We start from the raw sequence: 13,487 nt of genomic DNA, 5'->3' as shown, positions 1-13,487 counted from the left end.
TGGATGTCAGAGCATGCTCAGGACTTTAGGGTCTATCCCTTCTCCTATTTCTGAACTAAGTCCTGCACTTAACTTGGATACCACAGTGGTAGTCAGTCTTGAACACTGCTATTGCAATGGCTGACTATAGGTAGAAGAGCTATAAAATGTAAACTGAGGATCAGTTGATGGAGCACATTGAAATGGAAACTGTGATCTATGCAGCAATTTTAGTACATAAACAACAAATGACCTTAGTGATTTTTTGAGACGCTTTCAATAACATATCCACCTGACAGATCAAGGAGAAAGAAAGCAGGAAAATGAAATGGCATAAACAATAAATAGGAACACTGCAAATTCAAATAGGATCTAAAGATTTAAACTCAGCACTTAATTTTATTGCTATGTGCTCTCCAATATAACAAACAGCATCAGTAGTGTACACTCAAGAGTAAAACAAGAATCTACATTATTGTACAAAAGAAAGCAAATTAAACAATTAATTCATTTTACTTCCCTTTATGGCATGAAGGACATTCTTAAATTCTATGCAACTGTCTGAGGGCCCAGGGGTTGTTGTTTGACAAACTAAACACCAGCTTCATTAATCTTCAAAAGCCTTGCAGATAGACAGTAGCAATTCTTCAAAGGCATTGGGTTGACTGGAACATCTGACTTACTAGCAAGACAATAGCAAACATTTCTTCCAGAGTCTTTCACTATGTGCCTCCAGTTGTTGTCTCCTCGCAATATCTTTTTGATTATGAAATGAAATACTAGACACAGCTTCATACGAGTTCAACGATTCTCTCTCCTCCCCACCATATTAGCTTTCTGTTTAATGCTACATGCCATTTCAAAGGGTTCCTTTTTAAGTCTGAGTTTGCAGGTACGCTGTTTGTCAATTGGTACTGGAATGTCCACTTTCTATATTATAAGACACAGTAACATCTTCTTTTTCTGGAAAAGGTTAAGTCAGTATAATTGCACTTGAGTTTTAATTGTATCCTGTGCACATTGATTAAGGTAGGGAGTTGGTAAGTGAGGTGCCTCATTGGTCTTTAATGGGGGGGGGGGTCAGCTAGAGTATTTGTTGCTTCTTCTGGCAGCACACTCATGTAAGAATATTTTAATTGGATGGCCAAATCTCTTGACCACAAACACACACTAATGCTCTGGAATGTATGATTGAATGGATCAGAATACTTTTTTTGCAAATATATTCACTGCTGCTGTTGGCATTTGGGACTTTTGACAAAAGAGCCAATTAAGGTGATGGAAACTAGGCACTGGAACACCTTAAACCCAACAATGAAGAGCATGCTGTAATTTATGCTCACAATGCATAACTGGATGTTTGATCAAGGTATTTGAATCTTACCAATGCAATGGGTAACAAGAACAGAATATTCTGGGAAGGCACAGCATATGAAAGGAGAGCCAGACATTCTGATTGGAATGAACGGCTTCACCACCATATTAAGCAAGTCCTTCTTTGCAATGGGTGCTATATAACCAGCTGAGTTCTTTGTAGTTTAGTGCTACAGAGGTCCTTCCATGGGTGCTAGTAAATACATGCATTGAGTTAACCTGGTGAGAGGATCACTACTAATTCTCACCTACTTGTTTCATCCATTATTCTTGACTGTAGTTGGACTGTTTTTCAATATCAGGAATACACTGATATTTAGACATAGTTATGTAACATTAGTAAACACCTATTAGGGCAAATTACTTTTAAAACCTAATGCTAACTTTTGCATGTACAATATTTACAGAGCAGCTGCAAATGACTTAAATTATATTCATTCCACTGACAAATGTGGCTGATTTTACTACATACCATTTTCTTATAAATGCATTGCCAAACCTTTAATGTTAGCATCCCTTTGAATGTCTGGCTTTGTTTATTTTAAACATCACTTGAAGTGCAACATGTTTTCATAATTCTTTGCAAAGACAACAACTGGCAGACCTGACTGTTTCCTCCACATTTGGAAATTTTTTAGTGCTTTTGTAAGCCCAAATAAATTGGGGGCTGCTCAAATGGTTGAAAAGATTAAAGTGCCAGCACTTCACATCCAATTGAAAGAAGGAAAAAAATCACTTGTCAGTTTAAATTCACTAGAGTTGCCCAAAAGTCCTTTTTAAATATTTTGTGTATCATGATATCTACAATTTTAACAATGGTATTTTTATTTCACCCAGGAATGTCTAAAGCACAAAGGGAGCATCCTTCTTCATGTATTTACTACAGGAGACTGTAATGTGGTATGCCTGTCTGTTGTCATTGTTGCACTGTCTGATGATTGGGAAGCCATGGAGCTGTTAGTAGGATTGCGAGGGCTGCTTTGGAGCGAATGCTGTGAAGCCACCAATCTGTGAGGCCTGTTGTCAACAGAAGCAGGGCTTTTCTGAGAGAAACCAACACCATTTGTTTTGCCACGAGCTGTGTTTATTGCACTGGGCTGTGTGTTCCTTGCTCTGACCAGCTTGTTGCCATGTGGAACTCTGCTCCTGAGTGTGGTGTCCAGCTGATGTGTTGGTGCCATTTCTGTACCAGCTCTGTGGTCAGCATCAGCCATTAGGTCCTCTACTTCAGCAGTGCCAGTGAAGAAGGGGGGAGGCAGGGTGCCGCTGCGCTTGCTACAGGATTCACAACAGAGTTTATTGTAGCCTGGGATGGAGCAATACCGAGCAAGCACTTCCATTTGGCAGAATATAGACTTGTCTTTAAGACAGGGCTCATCTACAAAAACAATAGAATTTGGTATCCTTAATAAAAACAGCAGAGCGAGAGAAAGATATTCTTAAATTGTATAGTTCTTATGATATGGGGGGAGGGATTTGCGAGGGAGCTGGGAGAAGAAGGGAGATGAGGGAAGGAGGGAACTAGGGGAAGGAGAGAGCTGGGGGAAGAAGTGAGGGACAGAGCTCTAGGTGAGGGAGGGAGGGAATGTGGGAACTAAAGGTAGGAGGGAGGGTGTTGTTGTTGGAGATCATGCTGCCTCTGGTAATTAGGTGCCGGTTAAACAACCTTTTTTTTAACATTTTATTATTTATACATCTAATTTAGGATGTTCAGGAGTTTGTCTTTAATTTCTCATCTTGCAGAGGAACCTAGATCCCTATACCTGATGAATGTTCATTATTGTAGGTACATACCACCACAGGGAGGGCGTCTGCAGACTCGTGTCGCTTCTGGCTTCTCCCCATCACACTGATTACTTGCACGACATGTGACTTGTCTTTGTTCAATTCCTTCACCACATGTGATGGAACACTATATATAAACACACACAGAAAGAAATCTGGAAAAAGATTTTTTTTGGCGTAGCACATCATTTTTTGCCAGACAATACTGTCCCAAGAATGTACGGTGACAATATGGTCCCCACATTATAATGAAGTAGATTTGTAGCTGCCTATTCCATTCCAACCTCCCAGTATTATTCTCAGTGTGACAAATCTGTACACATCTGCACAGCAGAGATAGTTCGATGTCAAACAATATTAAGCAGTGACTATCAATACTGCAACCCATTGTTATACTGTGACAAATTAATAGCCATATATTGTAATCCTATTCTGTGTCTGTAAAGCTCTGTGGGACACATTAAAATTGAGAATCATGTCTTGAAAATCACGTGTATTCTACCTTTTGTTCCTTTTGAAATCTTTACTTGTTTTATTCCCTGATCAGCTGGAGAAAACTCATAGTTGAACAATGCTGCATTATTTATACTTTTCATTACCAACCTCCCACTAACTTGTGACACAGCTTTTGCAAAGGATGCCCCTTGACACACAATAAAGCTGTGTGTCTATGTTTTAAGAATTGTTGATTGACATGAAGTCTGGATGCTTACTGACCTCTAACCAAGGGCTGGTCTTCCACTGTGCAGGGCAGGGCTTCCGACTGCAAGCACGGCGACTCTCTGGGCGTTCACCACTACAGTATTTACTATGGACTGAGCGGTTCATTCCATCAGTCATCAGCTGCATGCAGCGGACAGTGCGGATCTGATAGCCAGAACTCCCACAGGATTTTGTGCAGTGTTCCCATTCCTCTGCTATCCACCTGGTCAGGGCAAAACAAGATGAATTTTATTTGCAGAGATCCATGCCATTATCTATGAGTTGACAATCCTTTATTAAACAAAGACACTAGCCATGAATCACTCAGATTACTGAGAGCTTTCAACTCAGTGAGAAATAATTATTTGAAAGAAATGGAGACACAAGAGACTGCAGATGCTGGAAATCTGGTGCAACACATAAAAAGCTGGAGGAACTCAGCGGATCAGGCAGCATCTATAGAGGGAGATAGACAGTCGACGTTTCAGGTCAAGTCCCTTCATCTGGACTTTTGTGCGTTGCTCCAGATTTCCAGCATCTGCAGTCTCTTGTGTCTCCATTTTGCTGCTCCACTGCAACATCTGTTTGAGGTATGCCTACTTTGAAGAAGTTTTCCTCTTTTTGATGAGAACTCTGTGAGACCCTCTCTCACCGCTCCCCCCCGTGATCTCTGCTGCTCTCTGGCTCTTCAACCATGTGCTAAAAAGCCAGTTCTGATGAAGGGTCTCGACCTGAAACGTCAACTGTTCATTTCCCTCCATAGATGCTGCCTGACCTGCTGAGTTCCTCCATCTTTTTGTGTGTTGCTCCATATTTGAAAGAAATGCCTGATGTGTCTTGCAATACTTCACTGATACTGACTTATTAAATTACCAAATTTATTGGCTACATACTCAAAGTGAACCTTATATGTGCAATGTAGGTCAGGATTAAAGGGTTCTTGTTCCATTACATACAAAACCCAGACATAGGAGATATTCTATGCTCGTACAGATGAAATGCTATGTACCCAAACACACTGCATTATTTTCAGACTGCACTGGCGCAATGTGTTTAAAGTATTAAACTTCACGCTATCTGCACACTACCTGCACATACAGTGCAAGTGTGCAGGTTTGCATGCCTTTTACATGCATATCATTTATAATTATTGTATGAGGATGAAGAGCAGAACATAATACATTCCAGAACCATAATCTGTTACAGGGTCCAGGAGTCAACTAAAATACCACAAGGATACACTATTTCCTGCTAATTTTCTGGAAGTAACTGTGCATTAAACAAAAGTGTCAATTGGTTAAAAAATTGCTCCAGTAGGTTAGTGGAAAGATGCAGTCCTGTGTTTGATCCATTCCAACTACAGGGAGATCATGACATCAGCTATATTGTTTAGAAGCACCAACAGAGGATCATCAACATTTTCCCTCTGTCGGTCGACATTGTCACTTTGGGGCTGCACTGACAAAGATTTGATACCTCGCTTTCTGCTTACCTAGTGGGAACAGGAGAAATGAGAGGTCACAAACCCTCAAAACGCAAGGAATTAAAATTAAGACTGCCTTTCCAACAGGAGAGAAAGATGTAGAAATAAGATCAAACATTCCAGATCAATAAAAGTATACATACTGTTCCTAAACTATAAACCTACTGAAATACTTTCAGAACTTTCTGAAATACTTTCAGAAGAGTTTAAACTAGAATTGTTGGGGGGTGGGATCCGAACTGGAGAGACTGGGGAAGAGGTGTTTGGCTCTCAAGTAGATAAAGCTAGCAGTAGGTATGATAGGCAGGTGATAGAGAAGGGACGTGCTCAAACAGGTTTGAGATGTGTCTATTTTAACGCAAGGAGTATTGTGAACAAGGCGGATGAGCTTAGAGCTTGGATCAATACTTGGAGCTATGATGTGGTGGCCATTACGGAGACTTGGATGGCTCAGGGACTGGAATGGTTGCTTCAAGTGCCAGGTTTCAGATGTTTCAGAAAGGACAGGGATGGAGGCAAAAAAGGTGGGGGAGTGACACTGTTGATCAGAGATAGTGTCACAGCTGCAGAAAAGGTGGACGTCGTGGAGGGACTGTCTACGGAGCTTTTGTGGGTGGAGGTTAGGAACAGGAAGGGGTCAATTACTTTACTGGGTGTTTTTTATAGGCCGCCCAATAGTAACAGGGATATTGAGGAGCAGATAGGGAAGCAGATCCTAGAAAGGTGTGAAAATAACAGAGTTGTTGTGATGGGGGATTTTAATTTCCCAAACATCGATTGGCATCTCCAGACAGTGAGGGGTTTAGATGGGGTGGAATTTGTTAGGTGTGATCAGGAAGGGTTCTTGATACAGTATGTAGATAGACCTACAAGAGGAGAGGCTGTGCTTGATTTGGTATTGGGTAATGAACCTAGTCAGGTGTCAGATCTCTCAGTGGGTGAATATTTTGGTGATAGTGATCATAATTCTATCTCCTTTATGTTAGCACTGGAGAGGGATAGGAACAGACAGGCTAGAAAGGTGTTTACTGGAGTAAAGGGAATTATGAGGCTCTCAGGCAGGAAATTGGAAGATTAAATTGGGAACAGATGTTCTCTGGGAAAACTACGGAAGATATGTGGCAAGTATTCAGGGGATATTTGTGTGGAGCTCTGCATAGACATGTTCCGATGAGACAGGGGAGTCACGATAGGATACAGGAACCGTGGTGTACGAAGGCTATAATAAATCTAGTCAAAAGGAAAAGGAAAGCATACAAAAGGTACAGAGAGCCAGGTAATGTTAGAGAGCTGGAGGAGTACAAGGCCAAAAGGAAGGAACTTAAGAAAGAGATTAGGAGGTCCAGAAGGGGACATGAAAAGGCCTTGGTGGGCAGGATTAAGGAAAACCCCAAGGCATTCTACAAGTACGTGAAGAGTAAGAGGATGAGATGCGAAAGGATAGGGCCTATCAAGTGCAGCAGTGGGAAAGTGTGTATGGATCTAGAAGAAATAGCGGAGGTACTTAATGAATACTTTACGTCAGTATTCACCAGGGAAAAAGATCTGGGGGATTGTAGTGGGGACATGCAGCAGGCTGAAAAGCTTGAGCATGTAGATATTAGGAAGGAGGAGGTGCTGACACATTTGGAAAGCATCAAGTTGGATAAGTCGCCGGGACTGGATGAGATGTACCCCAGGCTGCTGTGGGAGGTGAGGGAAGAGATTGCGGAGCCTCTGACGATGACCTTTGCATCGTTGATGGAGATGGGAGAGGTTCTGGAAGATTGGAGGGTTGCGGATGTTGTTCCCTTATTCAAGAAGGGGAGTAGGGATAGCCCAGGGAATTATAGACCGGTGAGTCTCACCTCAGTGGTTGGTAAGCTAATGGAGAAGATCCTGAGAGGCAGGATTTATGAACATTTGGAGAGGTATAATATGATTAGGAATAGTCAGCATGGCTTTGTCAAGGGCAGGTCCTGCCTTAAGAGCCTGATTTAATTTTTTGAGGATGTGACTAAGCACATCGATGAAGGGAGAGCAGTAGATGTAGTGTATATGGATTTCAGCAAGGCGTTTGATAAGATACCCCATGCAAGGCTTATAGAAAAAGTAAGGAGGCTTGGGATCCAAGGGGACATTGCAGTGTGGATCCAGAACTGGCTGGCCCACAGAAGGCAAAGAGTGGTTGTTGAAGGGTCGTATTCTGCGTGGAGGTCGGTGACCAGTGGTGTACCTCAGGGATCTGTACTGGGACCCTTGCTCTTTGTGATTTTTATAAACGATCTGGATGAGGAAGTGGAGGGAGGGGTTAGTAAGTTTGCGGATGAAACAAAGGTTGGGGGTGTTGTGGGTAGTTTGGAGTGCTGTCAGAGGTTACAGAGGGACATAGATAGGATGCAAAGTTGGGCTGAGAAGCGGCAGATGCAGTTCAACCCAGATAAGTGTGAAGTGGTTCATTTTGGTAGGTCAAATATGATGGCAGAATATAGTCTTAATGGTAGGACTCTTGGCAGTGTGGAGGATCAGAGGGATCTTGGGGTCCGAGTCCATAGGATGCTCAAAGCGGCTGCGCAGGTTGACTCTGTGGTTAAGAAGGCATATGGTGTATTGTCCTTCATCAATCACAGAATTGAATTTAGGAGCCAAGAGGTATTGTTGCAGCTATATAGGTCCCTGGTCAGACCCCACTTGGAGTACTGTGCTCAGTTCTGGTCGCCTCACTACAGGAAGGATATGGAAGCCATAGAAAGGGTGCAGAGGAGATTTACAAGGATGCTGCCTGGAATGCGGAGCATGCCTTATGAAAGCAGGTTGAGGGAACTTGGCCTTTTCTCCTTGGAGCGATGGAGGATGAGGGGGGACCTGATAGAGGTATATAAGATGATGAGAGGTATTGATTGGGTAGATAGTCAGAGGCTTTTCCCCAGGGCTGAAATGGTGGCCACAAGAGGACATAGGTTTAAGGTTCTGGGGAGTAGGTATAGAGGAGATGTCGGGGTAAGTTTTTTACTCAGAGAGTGGTGAGTGCGTGGAATGGGCTGCCGGCAACGGTGGTGGAGGTGGATACGATAGGGTCTTCTAAGAGACTGCTGGCTAGGTACATGGAGCTGAGAAAAATAGAGGGCTATGGGTAAGCCTAGTAATTTCTAGGGTAGGGACATGTTTGGCACAGCTTTGTGGGCTGAAGGGCCTGAATTGTGCTGTAGTTTTTCTATGCTTCTATGTTTCTAGAACCCAGGGTGTTTGACACTGTATTTTAATAGTAATCTGCAAGTTAAACTGGTATCCTAATGCAGGGTTTCGGCCCAAAATGTCGACAATTACTTTTCTCCCACAGGTGCTGCTCAACCCATAGAGATCCTCCAGCAGATTGTTTGGGGGCTATTACATAAAATGGCCTCAAAATTCAATCATCAGCTGACAAACAGATTAACTATCATGGAACACTGTTTCCATCGAAATTCTGATCCATCATGTTTTAACAGTATGACGTTCCTATAAGGATAGTCGTTCTGCCACCTAACCACATCAATGGGATGCAGTGGGAGAATTCGTCAACACACCAGGAATTTCACCCACTGTAACTCACTGAGCAGTAAGAAATGGCATGAGCTATGTTGTGACTTTCTTAAAGGCTCCTTCCCTAACTGTCACTGGTGCTCTTTTGCAGGCATTAATCTCTGATCCTTTCAGTGAGAAGGATTCTGTTCCTTGCAACTTAGAAAAATCATTTTTGGCAGTTAAACGCATTCAATGGTCTAACCAGTGGAGCCAGAGGATTAGCCAGTAATGGTCTCTGTTACTGCAAGTTTTCCCCAAGGATCTATCCTTGGCCACCACCTATTGTTTGTGCATGTTGACCTTTGGCACAGATGACATCCAGGTTTACATCACCATATCTTAAATGACCTTTCTACCGCTGCTTAATTGTCAGTATACCTGTCCCATTTCCAGATGTACGGAAATTTCCTCCAAATGAACATTGGGAAGACCAAAACTATTGTCTTTGCATCCACATTGCATTCCCTGTCCACTGACTACGTTCCTCTCTCCAGAAAAAGTCTGAAACTGAATCATGCTGTTCATTACCTTGATGTCATATATATGGCCCCATTGCTAAGTTCCAGGTCTCACATCTGTGCTATTTAGTAAGACCACCCATTTCCACCCCTGTAACCTTGTCTGACTATATCGATTCCTCAACTCATTTCCTGAAACCCTTCATGCATTTTGTTACCTCTAGTCTTGACTGGTCAAACACACACCTAACTGACATTCTTTATCTACCTTCTTTAAACTTGAGATGCTCCAAAATCCTTTGGTTCATGTCCAACTCTCTGCAAGTTGTTCTACTTCTTAATTTCCTTACCTACTTTGGCTCCTGTTGAGGCAAGGCTGCAATTAAAACTCTTCATTCTAAATGAAAATGTCCATCTCCCATTCTGTAATCTCATCCAATCCTGTGCTCCTCTAATTCTAGCCTTTTGCTCATCCACAAATATATTTTCTCCATCACTGGCAGTCAGGTATGTAGTTGCTCAGCTCTAAGCCTTAAAACCCTCTAAATTTCCTCTAAACCTCTCCTTCTACTTTTAAGATTCTTCTTAATGCAGGCCTATCTTGTCAAGCTTTTGATGAAACACCCTGATATATCATGTGACTTATGTCAATTTTTGGTTTGTTAAGCTGCTGGGGTATTTTTGCTACTTTAAAAGTTATATTTAAGTGGAATTTGTGATGGTTGTTGAAACGAAGTGAACCATCATTGCCAGTGGTGCTGAGGAAAAAACATTAGTGATGAAGAGAACTCTTGGCATCTGGAGTCATTATGACCAAGAAGAAACTCAGTTCACTGGTGAGATTCAACTAGTTAAAACTTTCACTATCAGCTACCGGTACAGTGGCAATTTCAGTGTTTAGCTTCATAGTAAATCAATTTTCCAGTTAGGAGAGGAAGGGAGTAGTAACAAATCTCATCAGCAACACGTGTTACTTACACAGGCAGCTTACATTCCTGCAGGTTACACATTCTGCGGATAGGTTTTGGCTTTTTGTCTGCATCACAGTAGCTGCGATGAACCATCTTATTATCAGTTTTCCTGCGGCATCCATATTTTGTGTACTGAAAACCTAATAACAAAACCTGAGTTATTTATCTATGCCAAACATAACTTGAACTATTGTATTATGCAGATACAAATAACTTTATAATTTTACTTGCTACATCCAACATTCATATTCTTTATCTTGTTATTTAATCAATCTCAGGACGTGGACTTCATTGGCAAATCCAGCATTTATTGCCCATTCACTGACCATGAGCCTGAGCTTGAGACCACTGGAGAGTAATTAGACACAATACACGGAATGGGTTTTTAGCCCACTGCAGATGGGTCAACTGTGTGGGAATAGGACTGGAATCATATGGAGCCCAGACCAGGTAAGGATGGCAGGTTCCTTTCCCTAAATAATTTTTTTTAAAAACTATTTGTATTTTCAAGAAGTTTTATAGTTTTATGGTTACTTTTACTGATAACCACATATGCTTCGCTATTTTAGAACTAAACTCTAACTTACCTTAATATCCAAAAATCTATCAGTCTCTATCTTCAATATGCTCACTGTCTAAGTTTCCACAGCCTTCTAGGATGAAGTATTACAAATATTCACTATCTACTGATTTAACAAATTTATTCTCATCTTTGTCCAAATGGCCAGCCCTTTATCTTGAGACTGTAATCCTTGTTCTAGACAGCCCAGCCAGAAATATCATCCCTGTATAAACTTTGTCAAACCTCATAAAAATAGTGTATTTCAATGACATCACCTCTTATTCTTATAAACTCTTGAAAGTAAAGGCTCTACTTGATCAATATTTTCCTGTGAGACGATTTCCCCTTCCAGGTATCCATCTGTTGAACTTTCATTGCATCCCTTTTATCACTAGTACATTCTTCCTTAGGTAGGGAGATGGAACCTGTACACAATACTCTAGCTGCAGTGTCAGTAAGAATCCTGCACTCATCCTCTTCCAATTAAGACTAACGTACCCTGTGCATCCCTAATGCTTGCTGTACCTGCATGTTAACTTTCAGTGAATCACGTACAAGGAGGCTCAGCTTCTCTAAACACCAACACCATTCAATCTTTCATCATTCAATCTCTCACCATTTAAAAATTGCATTATATTCCATCTACCATCCTTGCCCATTCATTTCACCTGCCTTTATTCCCCTGAGGCTCTCTGCATCTTCACAACTCATTCTGTCACCTTGTATTATCAGCAAACTTGGATATATTACATTTGATCCCCGCATTCAAACCATTGACACAATTTGTTAACAGCTAGGACCCCAACGTCGATCCCTCTGGCACCCCACTGGACTGCAAACCTAAAAATAACCCATTTATTCCTGCTCTGTTTTCTGACCATTAGTAAGTTCTCAATCTGCTCCAATCCAACGTGTTGTCATTTTGTTCAATAACCTCTTATATAGCACCATTTTGAAATCCACTAGTTTACCCTTCTCCATTCTGTTTGCTACAACCTTAAAAATTTCTAACAGGTTTTGACATATATGATTTCACTTTCAGAAATCCACATTGACTGTCTCTGATCTTATTATTATTTTCGCAGTGCCCTGATACTACTTTGTTAGAAATAGTTCTAGCATTTCCCTGGTTATGCTAACTGGTCTGTAGTTCCTGGTTTTCTATCTCTCTCTCTGCTTAAAGAGTAAGATTGTATTTGCTAACTTTCATTCTCTGGGAACCAGAGTAGAAACTTTAGAACTTAATAAGATGACAACCTGTACACCTTCATTGCCTCCTTGTTCAAAATTTGAAATGTAGATCATCAGGACTTATGGGGACTTGGGAATGATTTTCAAGTCCAGTTTTTTTTGTCATTTATACTAATTTCTTTTAGCACTTAATTCACTATGCACTTGTTCTCCACTATTCCCAAGAGCTTTTTCTTTGTGTCCTGTTCCGTACAAATAGACATAAAATATTACTTTAATTTATTCTCCAGTATTTCCCCTGTACAGGTCCTCCCCATCTTACAAACGCCCAACTTATGTACAGCCTGTACATATGAACGAGTGTTTGTGAGACCAGTGGGATGGATTTTTCAGCTGCTGTGGGACTCTAAGCATCTTTTGCGGTCAGGGAACTTGGTTCACGTCTGCATTTCTGACCTGCAAACTGTTCAGGTTACGAACAGTTCATAGAGACAAAACCCAGCTATAACCTGGGAAGGACCTGTAACAATCTTTAGGAAACCCACATTAATTTTTGCTAATCTTTTCCTTTTTAGATACCAAGAGAAGTTTTTACAGTCTTTATGGTTCTCACTAGATTTTAGTCTCAACTGGCCTGTTACTGAGCAATGGTCCTGCTTTGCCAAATTCTAAAATTTTCTTATCTGCTGGTTTGGTGCTTATTTTACAACATTATAAGCCTTCATTTTTGATCTAATACTATCATTAACTTCTGTATTAGTCAAAGATGCACCACTTCTTCTGTGGAAATATATTTATTGTGATCATTTGAATTCTTTAAATGTGAGCCATTACTGGTTTACTCTCATAACAATCTGCAGTAGACAACTTACATCTCGTACCTTCATAGCTTATTTAGATTTGACACCCTGATGTCAGATTGATTTGAATTAAATTTTAATCTTCACATAAAATTCTATCATAATATAGTCACCTTATCTAAAGGCCACCATCTCAATTTGTAATGCAAGATCTAAAATTGTCTACTAAGTAGCTAGTTCCTCGATATACTGATACAGAAAACAATCTCATAAACCCAATTAATCCTCCACGTTATTAGTGCTAATTTGTTTTGTCCCATCTATATGTAGATTCAAGTGCCTCATGATTTTCTTTTATCTTTGTTACATGCATTTCTGATTTCCTGATACGTGCTATACCCTACATTACTGCTACTGCTTGAATGCCTATAGATAACGCCACTCCTTTCAGTTTTTTAGCTCCACACAGATTGATTACATTCAGAAAGTCATACAACACAGAAACAGCCCACCATTGTCTCTGTTGACAATCATGTATCCCATTCATCTTTATCTGGTGCTTAGCATTTCACACCTTGGTGATTCAAATGCTCATCCAGATACTTTTTAAATGTTGTGAAAGTACCTACGTCCACCACC

General features: G+C 40.9%; 1 protein-coding gene across 1 annotated transcript in view; it reads right to left on the bottom strand.

Moving 5' to 3' along the window:
* Positions 1-370: 370 nt before the first annotated feature.
* Positions 371-13,487, bottom strand: part of LOC127572394 (A disintegrin and metalloproteinase with thrombospondin motifs 3-like) — a 299,522-nt gene continuing 286,405 nt past the window's right edge. Inside the window, 4 exon segments of the mRNA XM_052019585.1 lie at positions 371-2,731; positions 3,148-3,265; positions 3,856-4,063; positions 10,303-10,435. Coding sequence (XP_051875545.1) covers positions 2,223-2,731; positions 3,148-3,265; positions 3,856-4,063; positions 10,303-10,435 — 968 coding nt within the window. The 3' untranslated portion in view covers positions 371-2,222.

Source organism: Pristis pectinata, chromosome 7, assembly GCF_009764475.1.
Source record: "Pristis pectinata isolate sPriPec2 chromosome 7, sPriPec2.1.pri, whole genome shotgun sequence".
Taxonomy (NCBI): domain Eukaryota; kingdom Metazoa; phylum Chordata; class Chondrichthyes; order Rhinopristiformes; family Pristidae; genus Pristis; species Pristis pectinata.
Note: the sequence above shows the minus strand (reverse complement) of the source record. Positions and strands in the feature narration are given on the sequence as shown.